A 16709-nucleotide genomic window follows, 5' to 3' on the forward strand; every position below is an offset into this window, starting at 1 on the left:
CACCCTTTTTTTTCCCTTGCAGCTATAACAGTGGAACCTGTGTTGACGGGGATAACTGGTACCGCTGCGAGTGCGCCCCAGGCTTCGCTGGCCCAGACTGTCGGATCAGTGAGTATTAGCCCTGCCTCCCACTTCTCACTGATCCCCGTTTTGAGCCATAAGTTAGCGCAGGTCCCGGGTCGCAGGACCATCGCAGTCGCTGCAAATGAAGGGTCTAGCCGACCAATTATCTGTGCATTGGGCTGCAGGCCAGGCCAAGCCATTTCAGTGTCACTCCACCGGGCCCTGCTGCTGTCCCCGGGGGAAAACCGGCTTAGCAGGCCAACAGCTAATCAGCCATGCTCTGACACTGATTACACAGATTGTTTTCCCTCTTAAAGGCTTTCAGATGGCCACATTCTTTCCCATTGCAAACCCTTTGTTCTGCTAAGTCCAGCCTTTAGCTCCTGCATACCTGCTAATGATGCTGCCTTTAATAAAGCTGCATGGGGCAAAAAGAGAGACCATCCAGGAATGATTTAAAGCATGTTTGCTTGTTTTTTATTAACTGGTGTGCATGCGTATGTACTGTTCAAATGGCACATGACTTCCTTTGAATTTAGCTTAGGAATTAGATTTTTGTGGAGACTACTTAACCCAATGTTTGTGTGCTGTCTGGCTGTGCTCTTTATTCTCAAAAATGAGCCATTTCTTACCTTTCACTCTTCTCCGTGACAGATATTAATGAGTGCCAGTCCTCTCCATGTGCCTTTGGCTCCATCTGTGTGGATGAGATCAACGGGTATCGTTGCGTGTGTCCACCAGACAGGACTGGACCCCACTGTCAAGAAGGTAGAAGTCTTCACAAGATTATAAAGGACAAATCCACATAACAAATGCACCTATCTGACCTAATGCTGTGATTGTATTTAACACAGTGACAAGAAGACCTTGCTCTGTCAATGGACACGTCACCCCTGATGGACTCAAATGGGATGAAGACTGCAACACTTGCCACTGTTCTAATGGGAAAGTTGTGTGCACAAAGGTATGTCCAAAAATACTCTGCCTGTACACGAAATGTGGAAGTAAGAAAAGTATATTTATGATAGCTCTCGACAGCTGTGAAGCACAATGTCATAGTTTAATGATGGAAGAAGAACTGTGGAGAATAATAATAATCTCACTCCACCGTATTCTGAGATCTCAGGTAGGGCCATGTCGGGCCACAACAACACTGTGTCACAGGGTGGAGTTGGCTTGGGAGTGTCAAATTCTATACAGAGATGATGCAGTTTGTTTTGAGAGGGAAAAAAAAGAAATAATGGCACTGTTAGAAATAGGTGTCAGATGCCAGCCAAAGTCACACTGGGTGAAGATTGGGTGATATACAGTAGTGGCCTGAAGTAGTGCTATCAGTATCAGGCTTTTCTAACCACCAGGTGAACAATGGCGCCTCATTGATACTGTTCTACTCTGGAAGACAATGCATCACGGGGTAAAAATGATCTAGGGTGGTAAAGTACAGACTGCTAGGGGTGTGCCAAAAATTGATTCACATTTGTATCGCGATTCAAGATCTACAGATTCAATATCGATTCATAGAATTCCAAAAATTGATTTATTTTTTATTTTGTAATGGCGTGTATGCTATCGCATGGGAAAAGTAACTACATTTACATACTGTGGATCAGTTTTTTTAAAACTGACAACTGTTTTTGAATCAAATCAATTTTGAATCAAATCTTGAGCCTAAAAATCAATGTTGAATTGTGACATTTTCTGAATCGTGCACCCCCGCCATGTTGGACATAGTCTGATATTGGAGCACAATTTCTACACAAGGTGGTAAGCGGGCCTCCACAAAGCGCACCTCCTATGGAGCCATTTTGATGCTAACGTGTCATCCCCCGCCAGCGGTGAATAACTTTACATCTGAAGCGTTTAAAGACTCTATTTGACCATTGTTTATTTGTAAATAAACATGACGATGTATAAAAGTCTCCATTACCTTGTACATCATGTTATGGCTCCGTAGCAGACATTTTTGTAAAAATGGGTAATAACGATTGTGTCAAAACCATGCGACTCCTAGGCAAAAGAACTTTTAGAATTACCGGACAGTACAGGATAAGCTTGCAGGCAGTTTCGACTTACATTAGTTATTTTAGTTAGCAATAATGAGCCTGTGCCTATGTTATCTCCTTACATATACCTCCACTCTCCGTCTCTGCAAGACTGGGAATGTTTGAGATTTCTCTTGGCACTGCTCCAGAAGACTTAACACTTTCAGACAGGTTGCTCACGTCACATCTACGTCTTCTACCTGAGATTGAGGCTGAGCAGTAACGCTCAGCTATCACCGATAAAGTGTTTCTGATAGACTTTACTGGTCTCTGTGGAAGTCTACGGCGTGGCGGTGGCCATTAATTTTACTGTCTGTGATTCTATGTGGGTTTTACCTTACTTTTGCTGACAGTAGCTCATGTGTTTAATGCGGATCACAGGAGCACATCCCTTGACATGCAATCTTCACAGAGCCACTATTCTCCTGGAATGGGAAAAACTGGTGCCATTGATTATGTTTTTTTTCTATTCCGTTTACAGTTCGGTGTAGGGCTGGGTGGTGTTCATTAGTTTTTGAGATATTACAGTCCGGACCAAAGTGATGAGCCAACAAACCTTCCTGAGCCCTAGTCCTCTTTATACTTGTTTGTTTAAAAATAAAAAAAAAAGTCTGACATTATCTAACATTGTTTCCCCTGATATGTTTTTCTCTCTAGATGTGGTGTGGCCCTACATCATGCCACATGGGTGCCAAAGGCCGAGGCGGGTGTCCCTCAGGCCAGAGCTGCATCCCCATCAGGGAGGGCCACTGCTTTGTGAAGCCCTGCCTCGGCCTTGGAGAGTGCTGGCGCTCCAACCCTCCCCCGCGTCCCACCAAATGCCACCCCAGCTCCAGTTACCAGGACAACAGCTGCGCCAACATCACCTTCACCTTCAACAAGGAGACCATGCCTCCAGTGAGTTACCTAGACACCCGGGAGGGAGAGATTGAATTAAAGGGTTTTGGGGTCATTTGTCATGCCTCTCCCCCACCACCACTCTTAGATGAATGGAAGCAGCAGAGTGTGAAAGATCAGGTTTTCAGAAATGCTCAACCATCTCTCCTGGGCAAAAGGATTTTTATTCTAAGACTCCTGAACAATTCAGTCATGTACTCAAATGTGTTCCAGGAAGAAAGAATGTGGGGATATTTTCTCAGCTCTCTCCCTGTTCTCTGTTGACTGTATCCACGTTTTGGTGTTCCTGAGTCTCAGGCATTCACAACTCCATGCCAGTCCCCTCTTAACCTGACCACACTGCGAGATTAATTTCAGGATCATATGGATTTGAGCTAAACAGAACCACTGGCGACTCTGTCACCACATAGGATCATCCCTCGCCAGTGGCCTAACAAGCATGACAGCAGATAGTGACAAGCATATGAGCCTGCGGTCTTTAATCTAAATGAGGTGGATCCCAACCAGATAGCATGTTGAACCTGCTGCCAAAATGCAGGCCTAGAGGCCTAGTGCTCCTTTTTTTTCTTGATTGGCATCTATTTTTTTCCATGTGAATTAACATTTGCTTCTTTTCTTCTTCTTTGTTTCCAGAGCTTGACTGTGGAGGATGTGTGTAAGCAGCTGAGGCGCTTGTATGTAGTGAAGAATTTCTCCTTGGAGCATTCTGTGTCCATAACCTGTGACCCCTCATTCTCAGCCAGCAATGAAATCCACGTCTGCATCGTAAGTACCTCCTCCCACTCCCAGTTTGTCATATGTTTGTCTCCCTCTATGAATGCATACTTAAAAAAATCCTCTTTGATTTATAGCCTGCAGCGTACATTCTTAGCAGTATTAAGACATGTTCTAATGGGGTATGTGGTGGATTTAGGCTTGGTTGTTTTGTGTCATCAGTAGACGGCGTGTAAACACGATTAATGGCAGACGAGATGGAACTTTAAACCAACAGATTTCAAACCTCCATTTTTTTCTTCTTTACTTCTAGTCCACGGAGGACCATCGTTTGGACCGAAGCCCCATTAAAGAGATCACAGACAGGATAATCGACCTGGTTAGCAAACGCAACGGGAACAACACCATCATCACCGCCATCGCAGAAGTGCGCGTGCCAAGCCCCAGCAAAACTGGTATGAACCGCCTCCAGACTCTTGTTGTTGCCTGTGCTTTTTCCCAGACGTGCACACAGACGGTGGGAGGATTTGGCTTTTTTTTCTTTTTTTTTTAAAGAAGAAGGCTAGATTGAGCCAAGCCCTGAATAGGACAGCAACGCCAAGCACTAAAGAAAAACGTGCATGTGTGAAAAATTATTCCTAACCCTACCGCGTAACTCGTGCCACCCAGGTCTGCCATCTCATTTAACGGAGCATAGAAAGAATCTAGCTTGGGTGAAAAGAGCAGAGCTGCTTGGCTGCGTGGCTTTAGATTGGCTCGTACTGCAACTGGCTGGACTCGTAGTCAGACTCCCGCACATGTCCGCCATTCATCAACACGGGGACAGCAGACTGCCACCACGGCCAAATAGAAGCAGCCTCCTCCCTTGTCGAGGGCTCAGAGGTCACGTTGCACTGGCAAAAGCACGCTAATAATTTAGCAAGCTTGACATAGTAATATAATAGAACCTTTTTGTGCATGGTTTAACTGGGACTTACTACTTTTAACTTCTAAATTTGTGGCATCTCTTTGACCGGTTTGTCTTGTTTTCTTCCGCCAGACTACCTAGTGCCCCTCCTTAGCTCCATCTTCATCGTCATCTGGGTCCTTGTTCTGGTTTCCATTTTTCTGTGGTGCATGCGCCGCCGGCGGAAACAGAGCAACCACAACGGGACGACGGCCACCGGCTCTGAGGACAACACGACCAACAACGTGCGGGAGCAGCTTAACCAGATCAAGAACCCTATAGAGAAGCACGTGGGCCTCACGGTGGCCATCAAAGACTACGAAAACAAGAACTCCATCATTGCCAAAATAAGGACAAATCATCCCGAGGGGGATGAGGACGACAAGGAGAGGCACTTACAGAAGGGCCGCTTTGCCAAACAGCCAGCATACACACTGGTGGAGAGGGACGAGAAGACGCCCATCTCCAATCCCAACTCCACATCCAAACACCCTAATTGGACTAATAAACAGGACAACAGAGACTTGGAGACAGCAAACAGCATAAACAGGATGGACTACATTGTATAGCAGACAGCTGTGTTGCTGTGCAACCAAGACTTATGCCTTCACACCCCGGTGGTGGGTGAGACGGGGGAGCTTTGGCATGTGTAGTTAGCAAACTGTCGTGTCAGTGGTGACCCCACAGTATTTTCAGATATTCCCCGTGTTAATTTAAGTTTTGACAAGCTGGCTTACACTGGCAGTGACGGTTGCTTTGTTTGGCTGGAAACGCAAGGCACTGATATACATTTCACTGTAGAACTAGTTGCAAAAGTGTCCTCCTCTGCATTTCATTTCCCTTTTTTTTGTTTTTTAATTTAGTGTGTGCATCGAAGGGGCTCCTGGTGTAATTGTTGTACAATGACTAAAACTACTCGACGTGTTCAACGCTAGAGCTAATTTTTTTTTTTTTTTTAGTATTTGTTTGAATTCTTTCTAGTTCCGTTTAGAGAAAGTGCCTTTTCAGCTTTAGACTTCAGCAACTGTCAAATGAGAAAAAAAGATCAACTTTATTATTTATTTTTATTTTTCCGGGTGGGTGGGGATAGGGAGGGAAGGGTTCAATGTCAGCAGTTGCTGCCAATATGAAGAATTTATGTCAATTTAGAACATGTAGATATGTAAATTTTTTTTATTAATCATTGTGTATATTTGATTTATTAACTTAATAATCAAGAGCCTTAAGATATCATTCCTTTTTATTTATATGTTCTGTCTAGTTTAAAGGTTTTGATAGCCGTGGAAGCCTACCATTTCTTTCAATGACTTCATTTTTCAACGCATTCTATAAAAGCCAAATTTCAAAGAAGACAAAGGATGGGCACTTTTGGCCTGAGATACTTTTCTTTTTCTTCCTTTTACCACACATTAGACATTTCATTACTTGTTGCCAGGACCTTCATTGAAGGCAAGTGAGGTTAAGACAACAAAAAGGATCAAGGCTGCTGCGAGGGATGGACATGGTGGCAGACATATTGCTTGCCACTAATGGATAAATACTTTAAGGGAACAAAAATCCTTCAGCAGCTTCAGGTCACCCATTGACATAGTTCAGAGGCGGTCAAAATCCAACAACTTGCAAGGCAAGTTGCATCAAAATGACACGCAAGAAATCCCATCTGCTTTAGTCAGCGTAATATCTTAGGCTATACCATGAATACTTGAACAGTAGGGGGGCAATGGGAACACTGAAGAATCCGGTCAAATCCACTGCCTTGCTCTGCAATTGCCTGCTTTTGTTTCTGTGCAAATTAGTTTTTTTTTCTTTTCTTTTTTTAATGAGGCTCTTAAAGACAAACATGTTTTATCTCATTTGTTAACCCTTTGAGATCATGGCAACATTTTTGTTCTATTTTTGACTTTGTGTTATGAACTTGAATTATGTGTTGATCTGGCAATATATTTTTGAAAGTCATATTTATTAAATATTTTGTATGAAAAGAGAATTAAAGTTGTCTTTGTTCTGGAGAGCGAGTAAAGAGTCTGTCTGTGATGCATCGTGCCAAACATGTCGGAGCGTATAAAGGCTTCTCATGCAGCTGGCTTGGGACGCGCTGCTGGGGAGGCATCATAGTCTTGAGCAAGATCTCTGTCCAAATGTTTACAGCTCATTACGTTGTAGCAAGCTGTCCTCGAATTAAGTCAATACTGGGGACAAAATACTTTTGCTCCCCATGATTCTCAGACAGTATTGCCCTTGTTGGTCTGGTTTAAGTAGCAGGCTTAACTAAAACCTTTTTCAAACTAGCAGGCCTCAGAAGCCTATGTTGTAGAGAAACTGATTTTAAGATTTACTCCTCTGCAGAATCTGTTTAAAAGGATTAAATCCCAAGCGAGAGATTATCAACACCTCTTGAGAATGACCTTAAACCATACCGGGACTTAAAACAGTAGGGTCAATTCCACTAATCCACCATGTTGTTTCTGTCTTGATAAGAACAGAATTGGCTCCTGCGAGTGACTCATCTCAGGTTACACCCGCTAATGCAGAAAAGCAAGTTTATTAGTAACCTCACTGTTAGACAGACCGTCGCTGTCAAATTGCAATAAGCATCAGCCCCCCGACTGTGTGGGAGGAAAACAATTTGATCTACATGCCGTTTCATGCTGGCTGCTTCCAGAATAATTTATTTGCATATTTCCACAAAGGTTGAGAAAAAACAAATTTATTTATATCAAAATGTCTTTTCAGTCCAATAAAAAGAAATCAGGAGTAATGTATTCAGGCAACAATATGTCATCAAGTGGAACATCTTGGGCTTTACATGGGGGTATGAGTGAGTGTTGGCCGCTAGTTGCCCTATGCTCTCTGGATCACTCAACTGGCCCTGGCCCAGCAGCCCTGTCGAGTGTCGGGGCGACGACAGCAGCTACATTTTAACCTGTGATACTGTAGACGTCCTGCTACTCCCAAATAAAACCACTAATAATTCAATACTGCTCATAAACCCACACATATTTGGTTCAAGTTCAAAATAAAATCTGCATCATACCCTCATATTTAAAAATACATTTCAGGTGCTTAGCAACTTATTGAGCAAATTGTAAATGAATGAAATCTAGCTACATAAGTACATTTTTGAGAATGGGGTGATGAAATAAATCTGGAAATGGCAATCAATCACACCAGAGCTTCAGCGGGGAAACTGGACAGTTTTCAGACACGTAGGAGCCAGTATTTCAGACTGAAAGCCATGACGTACTGCATGGCTCCTGCCTGTCTGAAATCCCCAATCTTTAACACAAAACCAAATCTAAACTCCAATTAAAGGTTTTTGACTTTTATTTGCGAGCCTCTCTTGACCACCACTACTTATGGGTGGAGGCAAAGTCTGTTTCAAGTATTTGACAAAGCGTAACTCAAACGCTCATGTATCAATTGCCATAATGTGTTCAGCATTTGATCTGTGAATGTGTGCGTATGTGTATGTAGCACACGTGAAAAGAAAAGATATTGTAGCAAAATGTGACACGTGTACAAATGCACGTCATGTGAGGGAAAACATGTAGCCTGACACAATATCATCTCTATCTCTGTGGCGTCAGGCATCTTTACTATAGCTTGTCTCTCCCCCTCAGGACCTCTTCAGTCGTCGTAATCTAGAGGTTCTGGGCACATTTTCACTCCCCTCCTCTCCGAGTGTGGATCTGGAACTAATAGAGGAGCCTGAGGATGCAGGCTTGACAGATAGGCCCCTCAGACTTGCGGCCAGGCTGTTTTGGTTTGTCTGTGCCGTGTTATTGCTTGTGAGGGGGAGCCTCTGGGCCCGTTTCCCTGGAGTAAGCAGCTCTACTTCCAGTGTGGTTTTCTTGCGCTCGGAGACAGGGAAAGCCTTGGACTCTGCCTTGGCTTTGACTGGAGGAAGGGGCGGCAGAGGAAGAAGGTCATGCCTGGATGTTTGTGTGGAGCACTCGGTGGATTGAGTTTGCATTGTGGCTGGAGGTCTTCCAAGGCACGTCCTCTTGGCCTTCTGTGGGCGAGGGTCTTCCCCTGCATCGCTCGACTTGCACCTCTTGCTCTTTCTTGTCTCCTGACTGATTTCATGTTGGCAGAAAACTACTGAGGCCTCATTTGGGTTGATGCTGTCTGGAGGACTGTAATCAGTCTGCTGATCCTGGGTCAGACCCTGCTTTTGAGTAGTCCCAATCTGAGCCACGGCTTCATTTAAAGTATCGGGGCAAGGCCCGGTGTGGTCTGCCTCTGGGACAGCCTTCCATCCAGAGCTGAACTCGGACTCTCCAGGTTTAAGTTCCCCTCCTTGCTTTTGGGGACAGGCTCTCTGGTCCATCTGCTGTTCCCCCAAACTGGAACCGTAATCATAGCGCGCTTGCTGGACACTGGCTTGTTTGGCTCTAAAAAAAATGAAAGGATAGGAGGATATGAACAGATACACAAGTATCCTGTCTGACTGCTGGGGTTGGAAAGTTTTGCATTAGATCATACTTACATCTTTTGAAGCACAGTCTTCTTTGTTTTTGTGGGGCAGTTTGAAGGCTCTTGGGTTTCTCCCAGTCTGGAAAAATATTCCGATCGGCTTTGTTCGCCAAATTCAGTCTAGAAAAGACAAACAAAATCAGTGTAAACAAAAAATATTATTCCTGGAAATATTTGGCTCCACAGCAGACGACTGTCATCATCTGGCATTGCCGGACAAAACAAAACATTCACTAGACTGCCAACGATAAGATAGTGAATACAATTAAAAGTCCAATATAAAAAGATAGTTTATATACATTTATACTTATTCTCCGAAATTCCAAATAGGGTTGCCTTTTCATTATTTGAACTATAATACAAGAACAATGTTTTCTATAATGCCTTTAGGGACACTTAACAACACCCTAGCTGGTGCTAATAATTAGCCCCCTACTTCATACTGTCCACAGCAACCACTTCAAAGGCTTTAGAAAATAACCACTGGCTTGTCATAGTGTGATGTGTGTTTCATAATAGTCTCTGTTATCTGAGGCTTGGAGTGATGCTCGCCGCCCGAGGCATGATTACTAAACAGTGAAAGCATGTTGAAAAGTTAAAAACAGCGATTAAAGGATCCTTATTGAGATGATGGAGAAAGGCAGAGGATAAACACAACTGAGACGTGAATGGAAAAAACACATCTCAGAAGACCGAGTGAAAAATGGGCCGCGCAGCCCACGTCCACACAGGATGGGGGCGACAAGGACACGCTGAGGTTGGGTGGTGAGGGGGTGCAGATGCAGCGAACAGCGAACGTGGATTGTGGTGAAAAAAACTGCAGATTTATTTACAATGCTATAGAATACGTCATCCGGCACACTGACAAAAAAAAAAAAAAAATGAACTCACTCTAACTAGCACAAGCAAAAATTCAGGCTTTCAATAATTCTCCGTTTACAACCTTTCAGCAAGTTGACAGTCTCCGGACCCAGAAAACCCTGGCTTTAAATTAAGCCCTTCAATGAAGCTAATTGGTAGAAACCAACGTGACAGAGTGTTTTGTTATGTATGGTGCTATTCTTATTTGCCAATCATTAAATAATAATTCCCCTGCAATACAACCAATCACTAGCTTCCTAATCAACACTTTCCCCTGTCCCAAACAGGGAATAAACTAGCCACTGTCATGGGGCTTGTGATGCGGAACCGTGAAGTGAAAGTAAGCGTTACCAGTGTAATGTTGGTGTTTGCGTGCACAATGTATGGAAGAACAGAATGGGATGGGTAACGGAGCAGGATCGACGGGCATCGCGTCATTCGCTATGTGGTTTGCAGATGTTTGGTGAGTAACTGAAAGTTGTGTAAATAATAATAAAATAATAACAGTTGTGCATGCATGAATCAAGTGTGTGTATGTGTGTGCACGTGTGAGCGTGTTTGTGCGTGTAGGATGAGGTAGTCAGTTTAAATGTCGCGGGGAATGTCAGGCGAGTTGGAGACAAGGAGGGCGATCTTTTCACACAGAGGATAAGATAAGAAGTATGTAGGAGGCTGGAGCTTTGAGTTGCAGGTTTAAAGGTTTACTGCTACCCTGTATAACCTTGCACAATAATGTCGTTGCACTATTTATATATATTTTAAACTGATGTTTTTACCTTGCTTTTATAATTATTATTATTATATGCCACTATGTTTGAGTACATTCTTAGTTGGCTAAAATGGGTTGAAAGTTCAATACAGCCACATACTAAGGGGACCACTGAGGCAGAACAGGAAACGGGCCAGAGATTGGATCTCACCAACGTGTGCGCTCAACAGGCCACTAATGAAGCTAGGTCTTTTCCTTGGCTGACCTAGAACAGACTCTGGATTTATAAGAGAACAAGAGAAGCCAGTGGTAAATTGAGCAGAACTTAAAAGGTTGAGAGCCTGACAATTTATTGTGAAATTAATTGGGAGAATACCAGAGTAACTGGTTTAGAAATTGAGCATATTTGTTGAGCAGCAAACAGGTGAAGAGCTGTAAACCAAGAAGAAGAAGAAGAAGAAGAAGAAGAAGAAGAAGAAGAAGAAGAGTCCGCAGTGACCGATCTGTACTTAGGCACAGCAGTGCTTTAAACTAGATCATAACATCAGCATGCTCACAATGACATGTCGATGTTTAGCAGGCATGATTACTATGTTCACCATCATTGGCACGGTAGCGTGCTAACAAATACTAGTTAGCACTAATCCCAAGGCATGTATTTGGTTATAAACCAAAAACATTTTGAACTGCTGTTGGCACTAGATGAAAAATGAAGGGATAACCAAAGTTATTATAATTCATCCTGTATTCCATGAATCCATGTACCACGTTTCAGGGCATCAATCAAATAGCTGTTGAGACATTTCACTCTAAAGCAGAAATGTCAACCTCATGTTGGAGCCAGAGGAAAAGTGAAGAAATCACAAAAGTCAGTACGATCTATCCTCTGCGAACCATGAACCTTTGTGCCGATCCATTAAGTGGATGGACCTGCTGGAGCACTTGATAATGGGGCAGGGGTTCACCAAAGTCATTAGGATTCATCCTCTCACCACCATGAATGGCTGCACCTAATTTAATGGCAATCCAGCCAATACGTATTTGTTGAGATATTTCAGCCTGGACCGACCGACCGACAGACCTCGCCGTCCACAGAGCAATACGTTTAGCATGGCTAAAAGACACTCAGGAGAATTTTGCAGTGGGAATTACAACCAGACAGATATTAAATCTTGGAAAATTTGAGGTTGTGGACACTGTGTTTATTTAATATCAGACATTTTCAGATCGTTACTATTCCATAAGCTGGTTGGTAAAAGGATCAATGTGCACACTAAGATGAGGGAAGCCAATGTGGTAAGCTCTGGCCTCCATCAGCTGCTGTGAACACACCAAAAAAAAATCATTAATGTCCTCTCCCATATGTCATGATATCAGTGACATCATGCGACCCTACAGAAAAGGGGGAAGGAGTAATTGTGCCAAGCTGCAAGTGCAAGCTGGGGCATTGTGGCTTTGCACTGGGTGTTGAGACCTAGCTGCACTTTGGTCTGTGGTGTGGCGGACGGAATAAAGAGGCCAGACGGAGGGAGGGGAGTGAATAAAGAGGCTGAGCAGTAAGGAAGTAGGCGGAAACGACAAGAAATAAGGGACAAGATACTACAGAATGAACTGGAGAAAGAGAGGGCGTTAAGAGGGGAGTACAACAAAAGAAGAGGCCCCCCCGAGAGTCATATCGTCTGACCTCAACAGTCTCTCCAGCATGCCCACAAACACAAGAATCCTCACACAGGAAGTTCTCCACAGGCTGGCCTTTGTGTAGAGATGGAGTCATGCTCGAGTGTGGGCAGAAGTTCACTCACTACGTTCTCTCATATCCAGAGCTACAGCTAGCCTTGGATTTGGGACAGTGACACACATACAAACTTGCATTTGCCTACGCACTCACACACCCACCTCAACAACAACAACTGTGAGAAAGATGTGGGTGTCATCATTTGCATTGTAATGCCTTGATATGTATTCTCATCTGTTTAATATGAATAAATGCTGTTTGAAAATGAACTTGAAAGAAAAATCAACAAGAAGCCAATGGGAGGTTCTCAGGGAAAGTGTTGTGCCTTTAAGTTCCTGTCGGCACAACTTCAAAAGAGCAACAGAGAGAAAGAGGGAGAGAGAGAGTGAAAGAACTGAGTGATGGAAAGGAAGAAGCATGAAGAGAGGAAGAGGTTGGATATACATAGAAAGTAGTAGGAAAAAGATGGATAGGAAGTCAGACAGAGAGAGAGAGGGTGCATGAATTATTATTACCAGAGGTCCAAGGGTTGGACATTCTGCTAGAGAGAAGAAAGTAGAGGGATTAAAACTTGAGAAAGAGTGTGAGAGAGAGAGAGAGAGAGAGAGAGAGAGAGAGAGAGAGAGAGAGAGAGAGAGAGAGAGAGAGCTGGTGCATGAACATTATAATTATCACAAGCTATGTGAATAAAACAGTAAGAATTGTGTGGGAACCGAGGTGGCCTAATCTCGTACGGAATGATGCAAACTCCCAATCGCTGGAGAGCGTCCCACGAAACAGAAAGAACATCTACCCGCAGCCACCACCACCTTTCCCTCAGCAACAAGGATTTAACCCCCCACCGTCAGCCAGTCTACTCGCTCCCACACAAAGCTGCAAAACACTTCTCGTGATGCAACACGTAGGGCAGACCAACAGTGCCCTCCCTGGCCCCGGAGCAACATGGCTCCACCATGGGAGCTGCAACAAGACAGCACATCTGGATGTCAGATTATAGTGATAAGCCTGGCAAAAGGGTAAGGAGAGCAGAGTGAATGAATCACTTGATTTAAAGGGAAATCAGTACAGATTCTCAGAGCTTGCCCCAACTTTGAGTGACTCCTGGAAACAACTTCAAAAAGATAACCAACTGCAGTCGTCATAAAATACAGGGAATGAACAGTTTCTCCTCAGCCATCTAAGCTAAGGTCACAGATAAGAATATTATGTTGGATATCTTTTAAGGCAGCTGCACTTGAAAGTAATGTGCTGATAGGGCTAAATAGTCTCTGAGTAGTCTAATACTCCACTGCCATAGGATGACAAAACCTCTCTTGGTATGCATTTGATATATAGCATTTCTTATTTATTATCTTATGCTATGTTAACATACAGTAGGGGTTTGCACTATATAGTCTACATAAATGCCCATGGTCATTCATTTGTATTATAACAATTTTGCTGGATAAAAACACTCAGATTTTCAGGAACAGAGAATAGCTAAGAAGAACAGGATTTTTTGCAGCTTGACAACCATGCATTTTTTTGGTCGATCCCAATGGTTTTGCAAGGATTTTTAAAAGCCAAAGAGGTTGGACATCTTTGCCTGAAAATTGCCAGAAAAACAAAACAAAAACAAGATGACAAGTCAGAAAACAGGTTAGCGTGGGAAGCTCCAATCAACAATCAACTCATATTTGCTTGTGATCAGTAACAGTTTGTTCTTGGATTACTCTAATGTCTTTGTATGTCACACAACACACATAAAACCACTGATATGCCATCCTACGAAACCATTATTGACTCATCTGTCAGACGGTAATGATTCATAACACTTGTAATGCTTGAATCACTAAAAGTATTTAAGTTATAAAAATGGAATTATTCTTTCCACTGGAAAGCCTTTGAACAGCTCTATGGTGGCCCAACTAAGTATACAAAATCCTTAAACTGGCACAAAGAAACAACAACACTATTTAACTGTCAAGGCAGAAATACCTCCTGCAGAGATCATTTGTGAAACTAGTCCACCAACCTCTCTCCCTCCTCCCACTCTGCTCCCACAGAGGAAACATGCCCTGTTTGTCTAAGCTCATCACCACATCTTCCCTGAAACAAAGTCAACAAACATGCATGGGCACATACTAGTCTAAAATAGAGAACTTCTTATCCCTGAACAATGACAAATGTTTTTGGATCCACCCTTGTTCAAGGGTTAAGACAAGCTGTTAACAGTTGGGATTCACTTGGTGCAAATTAATGGACACAGCTTATGACAGGATGGAAAAAAGGGACATGGTCGTGTTCTGTAAAGAGATCATAGCTCTGTCTTTGGCCTTGGTGGAGAGGAGATCTGCAGACCCTGAAGGCTTGGGAAAGCGCTGCTTCTAGCTGTTGCGAGCTGTGAAGAACAGAGGCGTGCTGAGGTCATGAGTAAACACAGGCCCGTCCATAGCTCAGAAGAGGGGGGGGGGACTGGAAACACATCTGCTCTGCCTTTGATCCAAACTTCTGCGGCCCAGCACGCCACTCACCTCAGCTGCCCACTCTGTGCCTGACTAGAAAACATCGGCCACAATTCTACACAATAGCTTTTCCTTCCCATGCTGCCCTCCTCACTGTTGTGATGACTCACAATTGCAGAAACCTTTTATGAGGGACTTGAATCTTCAAATGACAAGAGGAAGAAAAACACTGTGTAAGAGATGCCTTTTGTTTGCTTCCCTTACAAACGCAGCAGTTTCAATGGCCCTACCTCTGCAGAGCAACAGTCGGTTCTAGGTTCTAACAGACAGAGTACGTCAGGCTGATATTCGTCTCTAAATAGATCAAATATCAGACCGTTACTGTCGCCCCATAGATGGGATGGATGTCAGGATTCTTTTTACTCAACTCCATGACCACTCAAACCAAAGCACTTTCTGATGGTCAAACAGCATCTGAAACCCTCTCTTAGTTTCCAACATCAAAATCGAGACTTCCACCTTAAAACAGCATTTCACCACTTGGGGCAGCAAAAGCAACTTGGACATCAGACATTGACATAATATCACCTTTTAAGTTGTTATGGTGAACGTTAGCGAGTCCAAAATTCCCTCACCTTTCAGCTCTGTTGTTATGTTGAGCTCTTAAAGGGAAATGTCTCTAATTTGCTGCTACATGCTCCAGTATGTTTATCTGTTAGTCGCTAAATTTAAAGATGCTGGAAACGGTGCTGATGTGAGCTGTTGGACTGAACCAAAACAGCAAAGTTGCGACTGTAAAACCAAAACAATGCACTGACACTCCCTAGACAAACCCTTTGTAGAGTTGACTGCAGAGTTGGGTGACAATTCTTGGTAGGTACTATGAGCAAGCCCTTTCACATTAAAGTCTTTTAATGCATTGTTGATAAAAAAAAAAAAAGGTTGAATATGTTTATGACTATGTTTGTGTTAGCATTGAGAGTTTTAATCTCCCTTCATGGTCCTTAATGTTGTTTCAGATAAGATGTGGTGAATCTGCACAAAACATCAACTGTTGTCTCAACCCAAAAACGTAGGTTTCGGTATTGAATTTTGAGTACCAAAAATCAGTATCTGGTTTCCTAGTTCCCTCTACACTGCAGAAAGTGACTAAATCTCCCCATCTCCTCTTCTAATGTAACTGAACCACAGCTGAAAATATGACTAATAATAACAGTGCACAAGATACAAGAGACTAGAGCATGCTCGAGCGTGGGACTGAGATGTTGGCTTTCACAGAACAAAAGGCCAACCATGATGTCACCTAAGCTCCCTCGCAACGTAACCCCCTGACCTTACGAGGAGTGCTAATTTGATGAGTCTACATTTCCACTGTGGTTAAGGATTTTTGTTCAACACGTCACACAAACTGAGTCCTAACAACAAAAACCGAAACCTCCCTAAAAACTGGGGAACGTGGAATTTGTTTTCGGGACTAGCAGGCTCGAGCTGTCAACAGTTGTGGAATAAAAGACCCCTTTTTGAGCATATGACCAACTTCGACATAAAACTCCAAAGGCCCCATTAGTTTTAGACAGCAACATTATTATGCCTTACATCAGCTGTGACTCACTGCATAAGCTGTTTTTTGTTCATTTAGATTTTCAACTTTCTTGGCAACCTTGAAATTGCAAAATCCTAATTTTCTGACAAATTAGAACAGAGTTAAGGATGTAAACAAATAATCGTTTTTGTCATGTGAAAAACTTTAGCCCTACTGTCTGGTATCTTTCCCTTACAAACCACGTTCGAGGTTGGACTAGTGAGAGCTCCACCACAAGAC

General features: G+C 43.2%; 2 protein-coding genes across 4 annotated transcripts in view; one reads left to right on the forward strand and one right to left on the reverse strand.

Annotated features, from left to right (window-relative positions):
* Positions 1–6465, forward strand: part of jag1b (jagged canonical Notch ligand 1b) — a 28220-nt gene extending 21755 nt beyond the window's left edge. The window contains exons 20-26 of the mRNA XM_032540877.1: positions 23–108; positions 718–831; positions 918–1027; positions 2763–3002; positions 3636–3767; positions 4030–4171; positions 4756–6465. Coding sequence (XP_032396768.1) covers positions 23–108; positions 718–831; positions 918–1027; positions 2763–3002; positions 3636–3767; positions 4030–4171; positions 4756–5231 — 1300 coding nt within the window. The 3' untranslated portion in view covers positions 5232–6465. The remainder of the gene's footprint in view (positions 1–22; positions 109–717; positions 832–917; positions 1028–2762; positions 3003–3635; positions 3768–4029; positions 4172–4755) is intronic.
* A 1436-nt stretch (positions 6466–7901) lies between these two features.
* slx4ip (SLX4 interacting protein) overlaps positions 7902–16709 on the reverse strand; it is a 32691-nt gene continuing 23883 nt past the window's right edge. For all 3 annotated transcript variants that reach the window (XM_032540880.1, XM_032540881.1, XM_032540882.1), the window contains 2 exons: positions 9152–9258; positions 7902–9056 (listed from right to left, as the gene is read on the reverse strand). In XM_032540880.1, the coding sequence (XP_032396771.1) occupies positions 8279–9056; positions 9152–9258 (885 nt within the window). In that variant the 3' untranslated portion in view covers positions 7902–8278. The remainder of the gene's footprint in view (positions 9057–9151; positions 9259–16709) is intronic.

Source organism: Etheostoma spectabile, chromosome 17 (genome assembly GCF_008692095.1).
Source record: "Etheostoma spectabile isolate EspeVRDwgs_2016 chromosome 17, UIUC_Espe_1.0, whole genome shotgun sequence".
In the NCBI taxonomy this organism is placed as follows: Eukaryota; Metazoa; Chordata; class Actinopteri; order Perciformes; family Percidae; genus Etheostoma; species Etheostoma spectabile.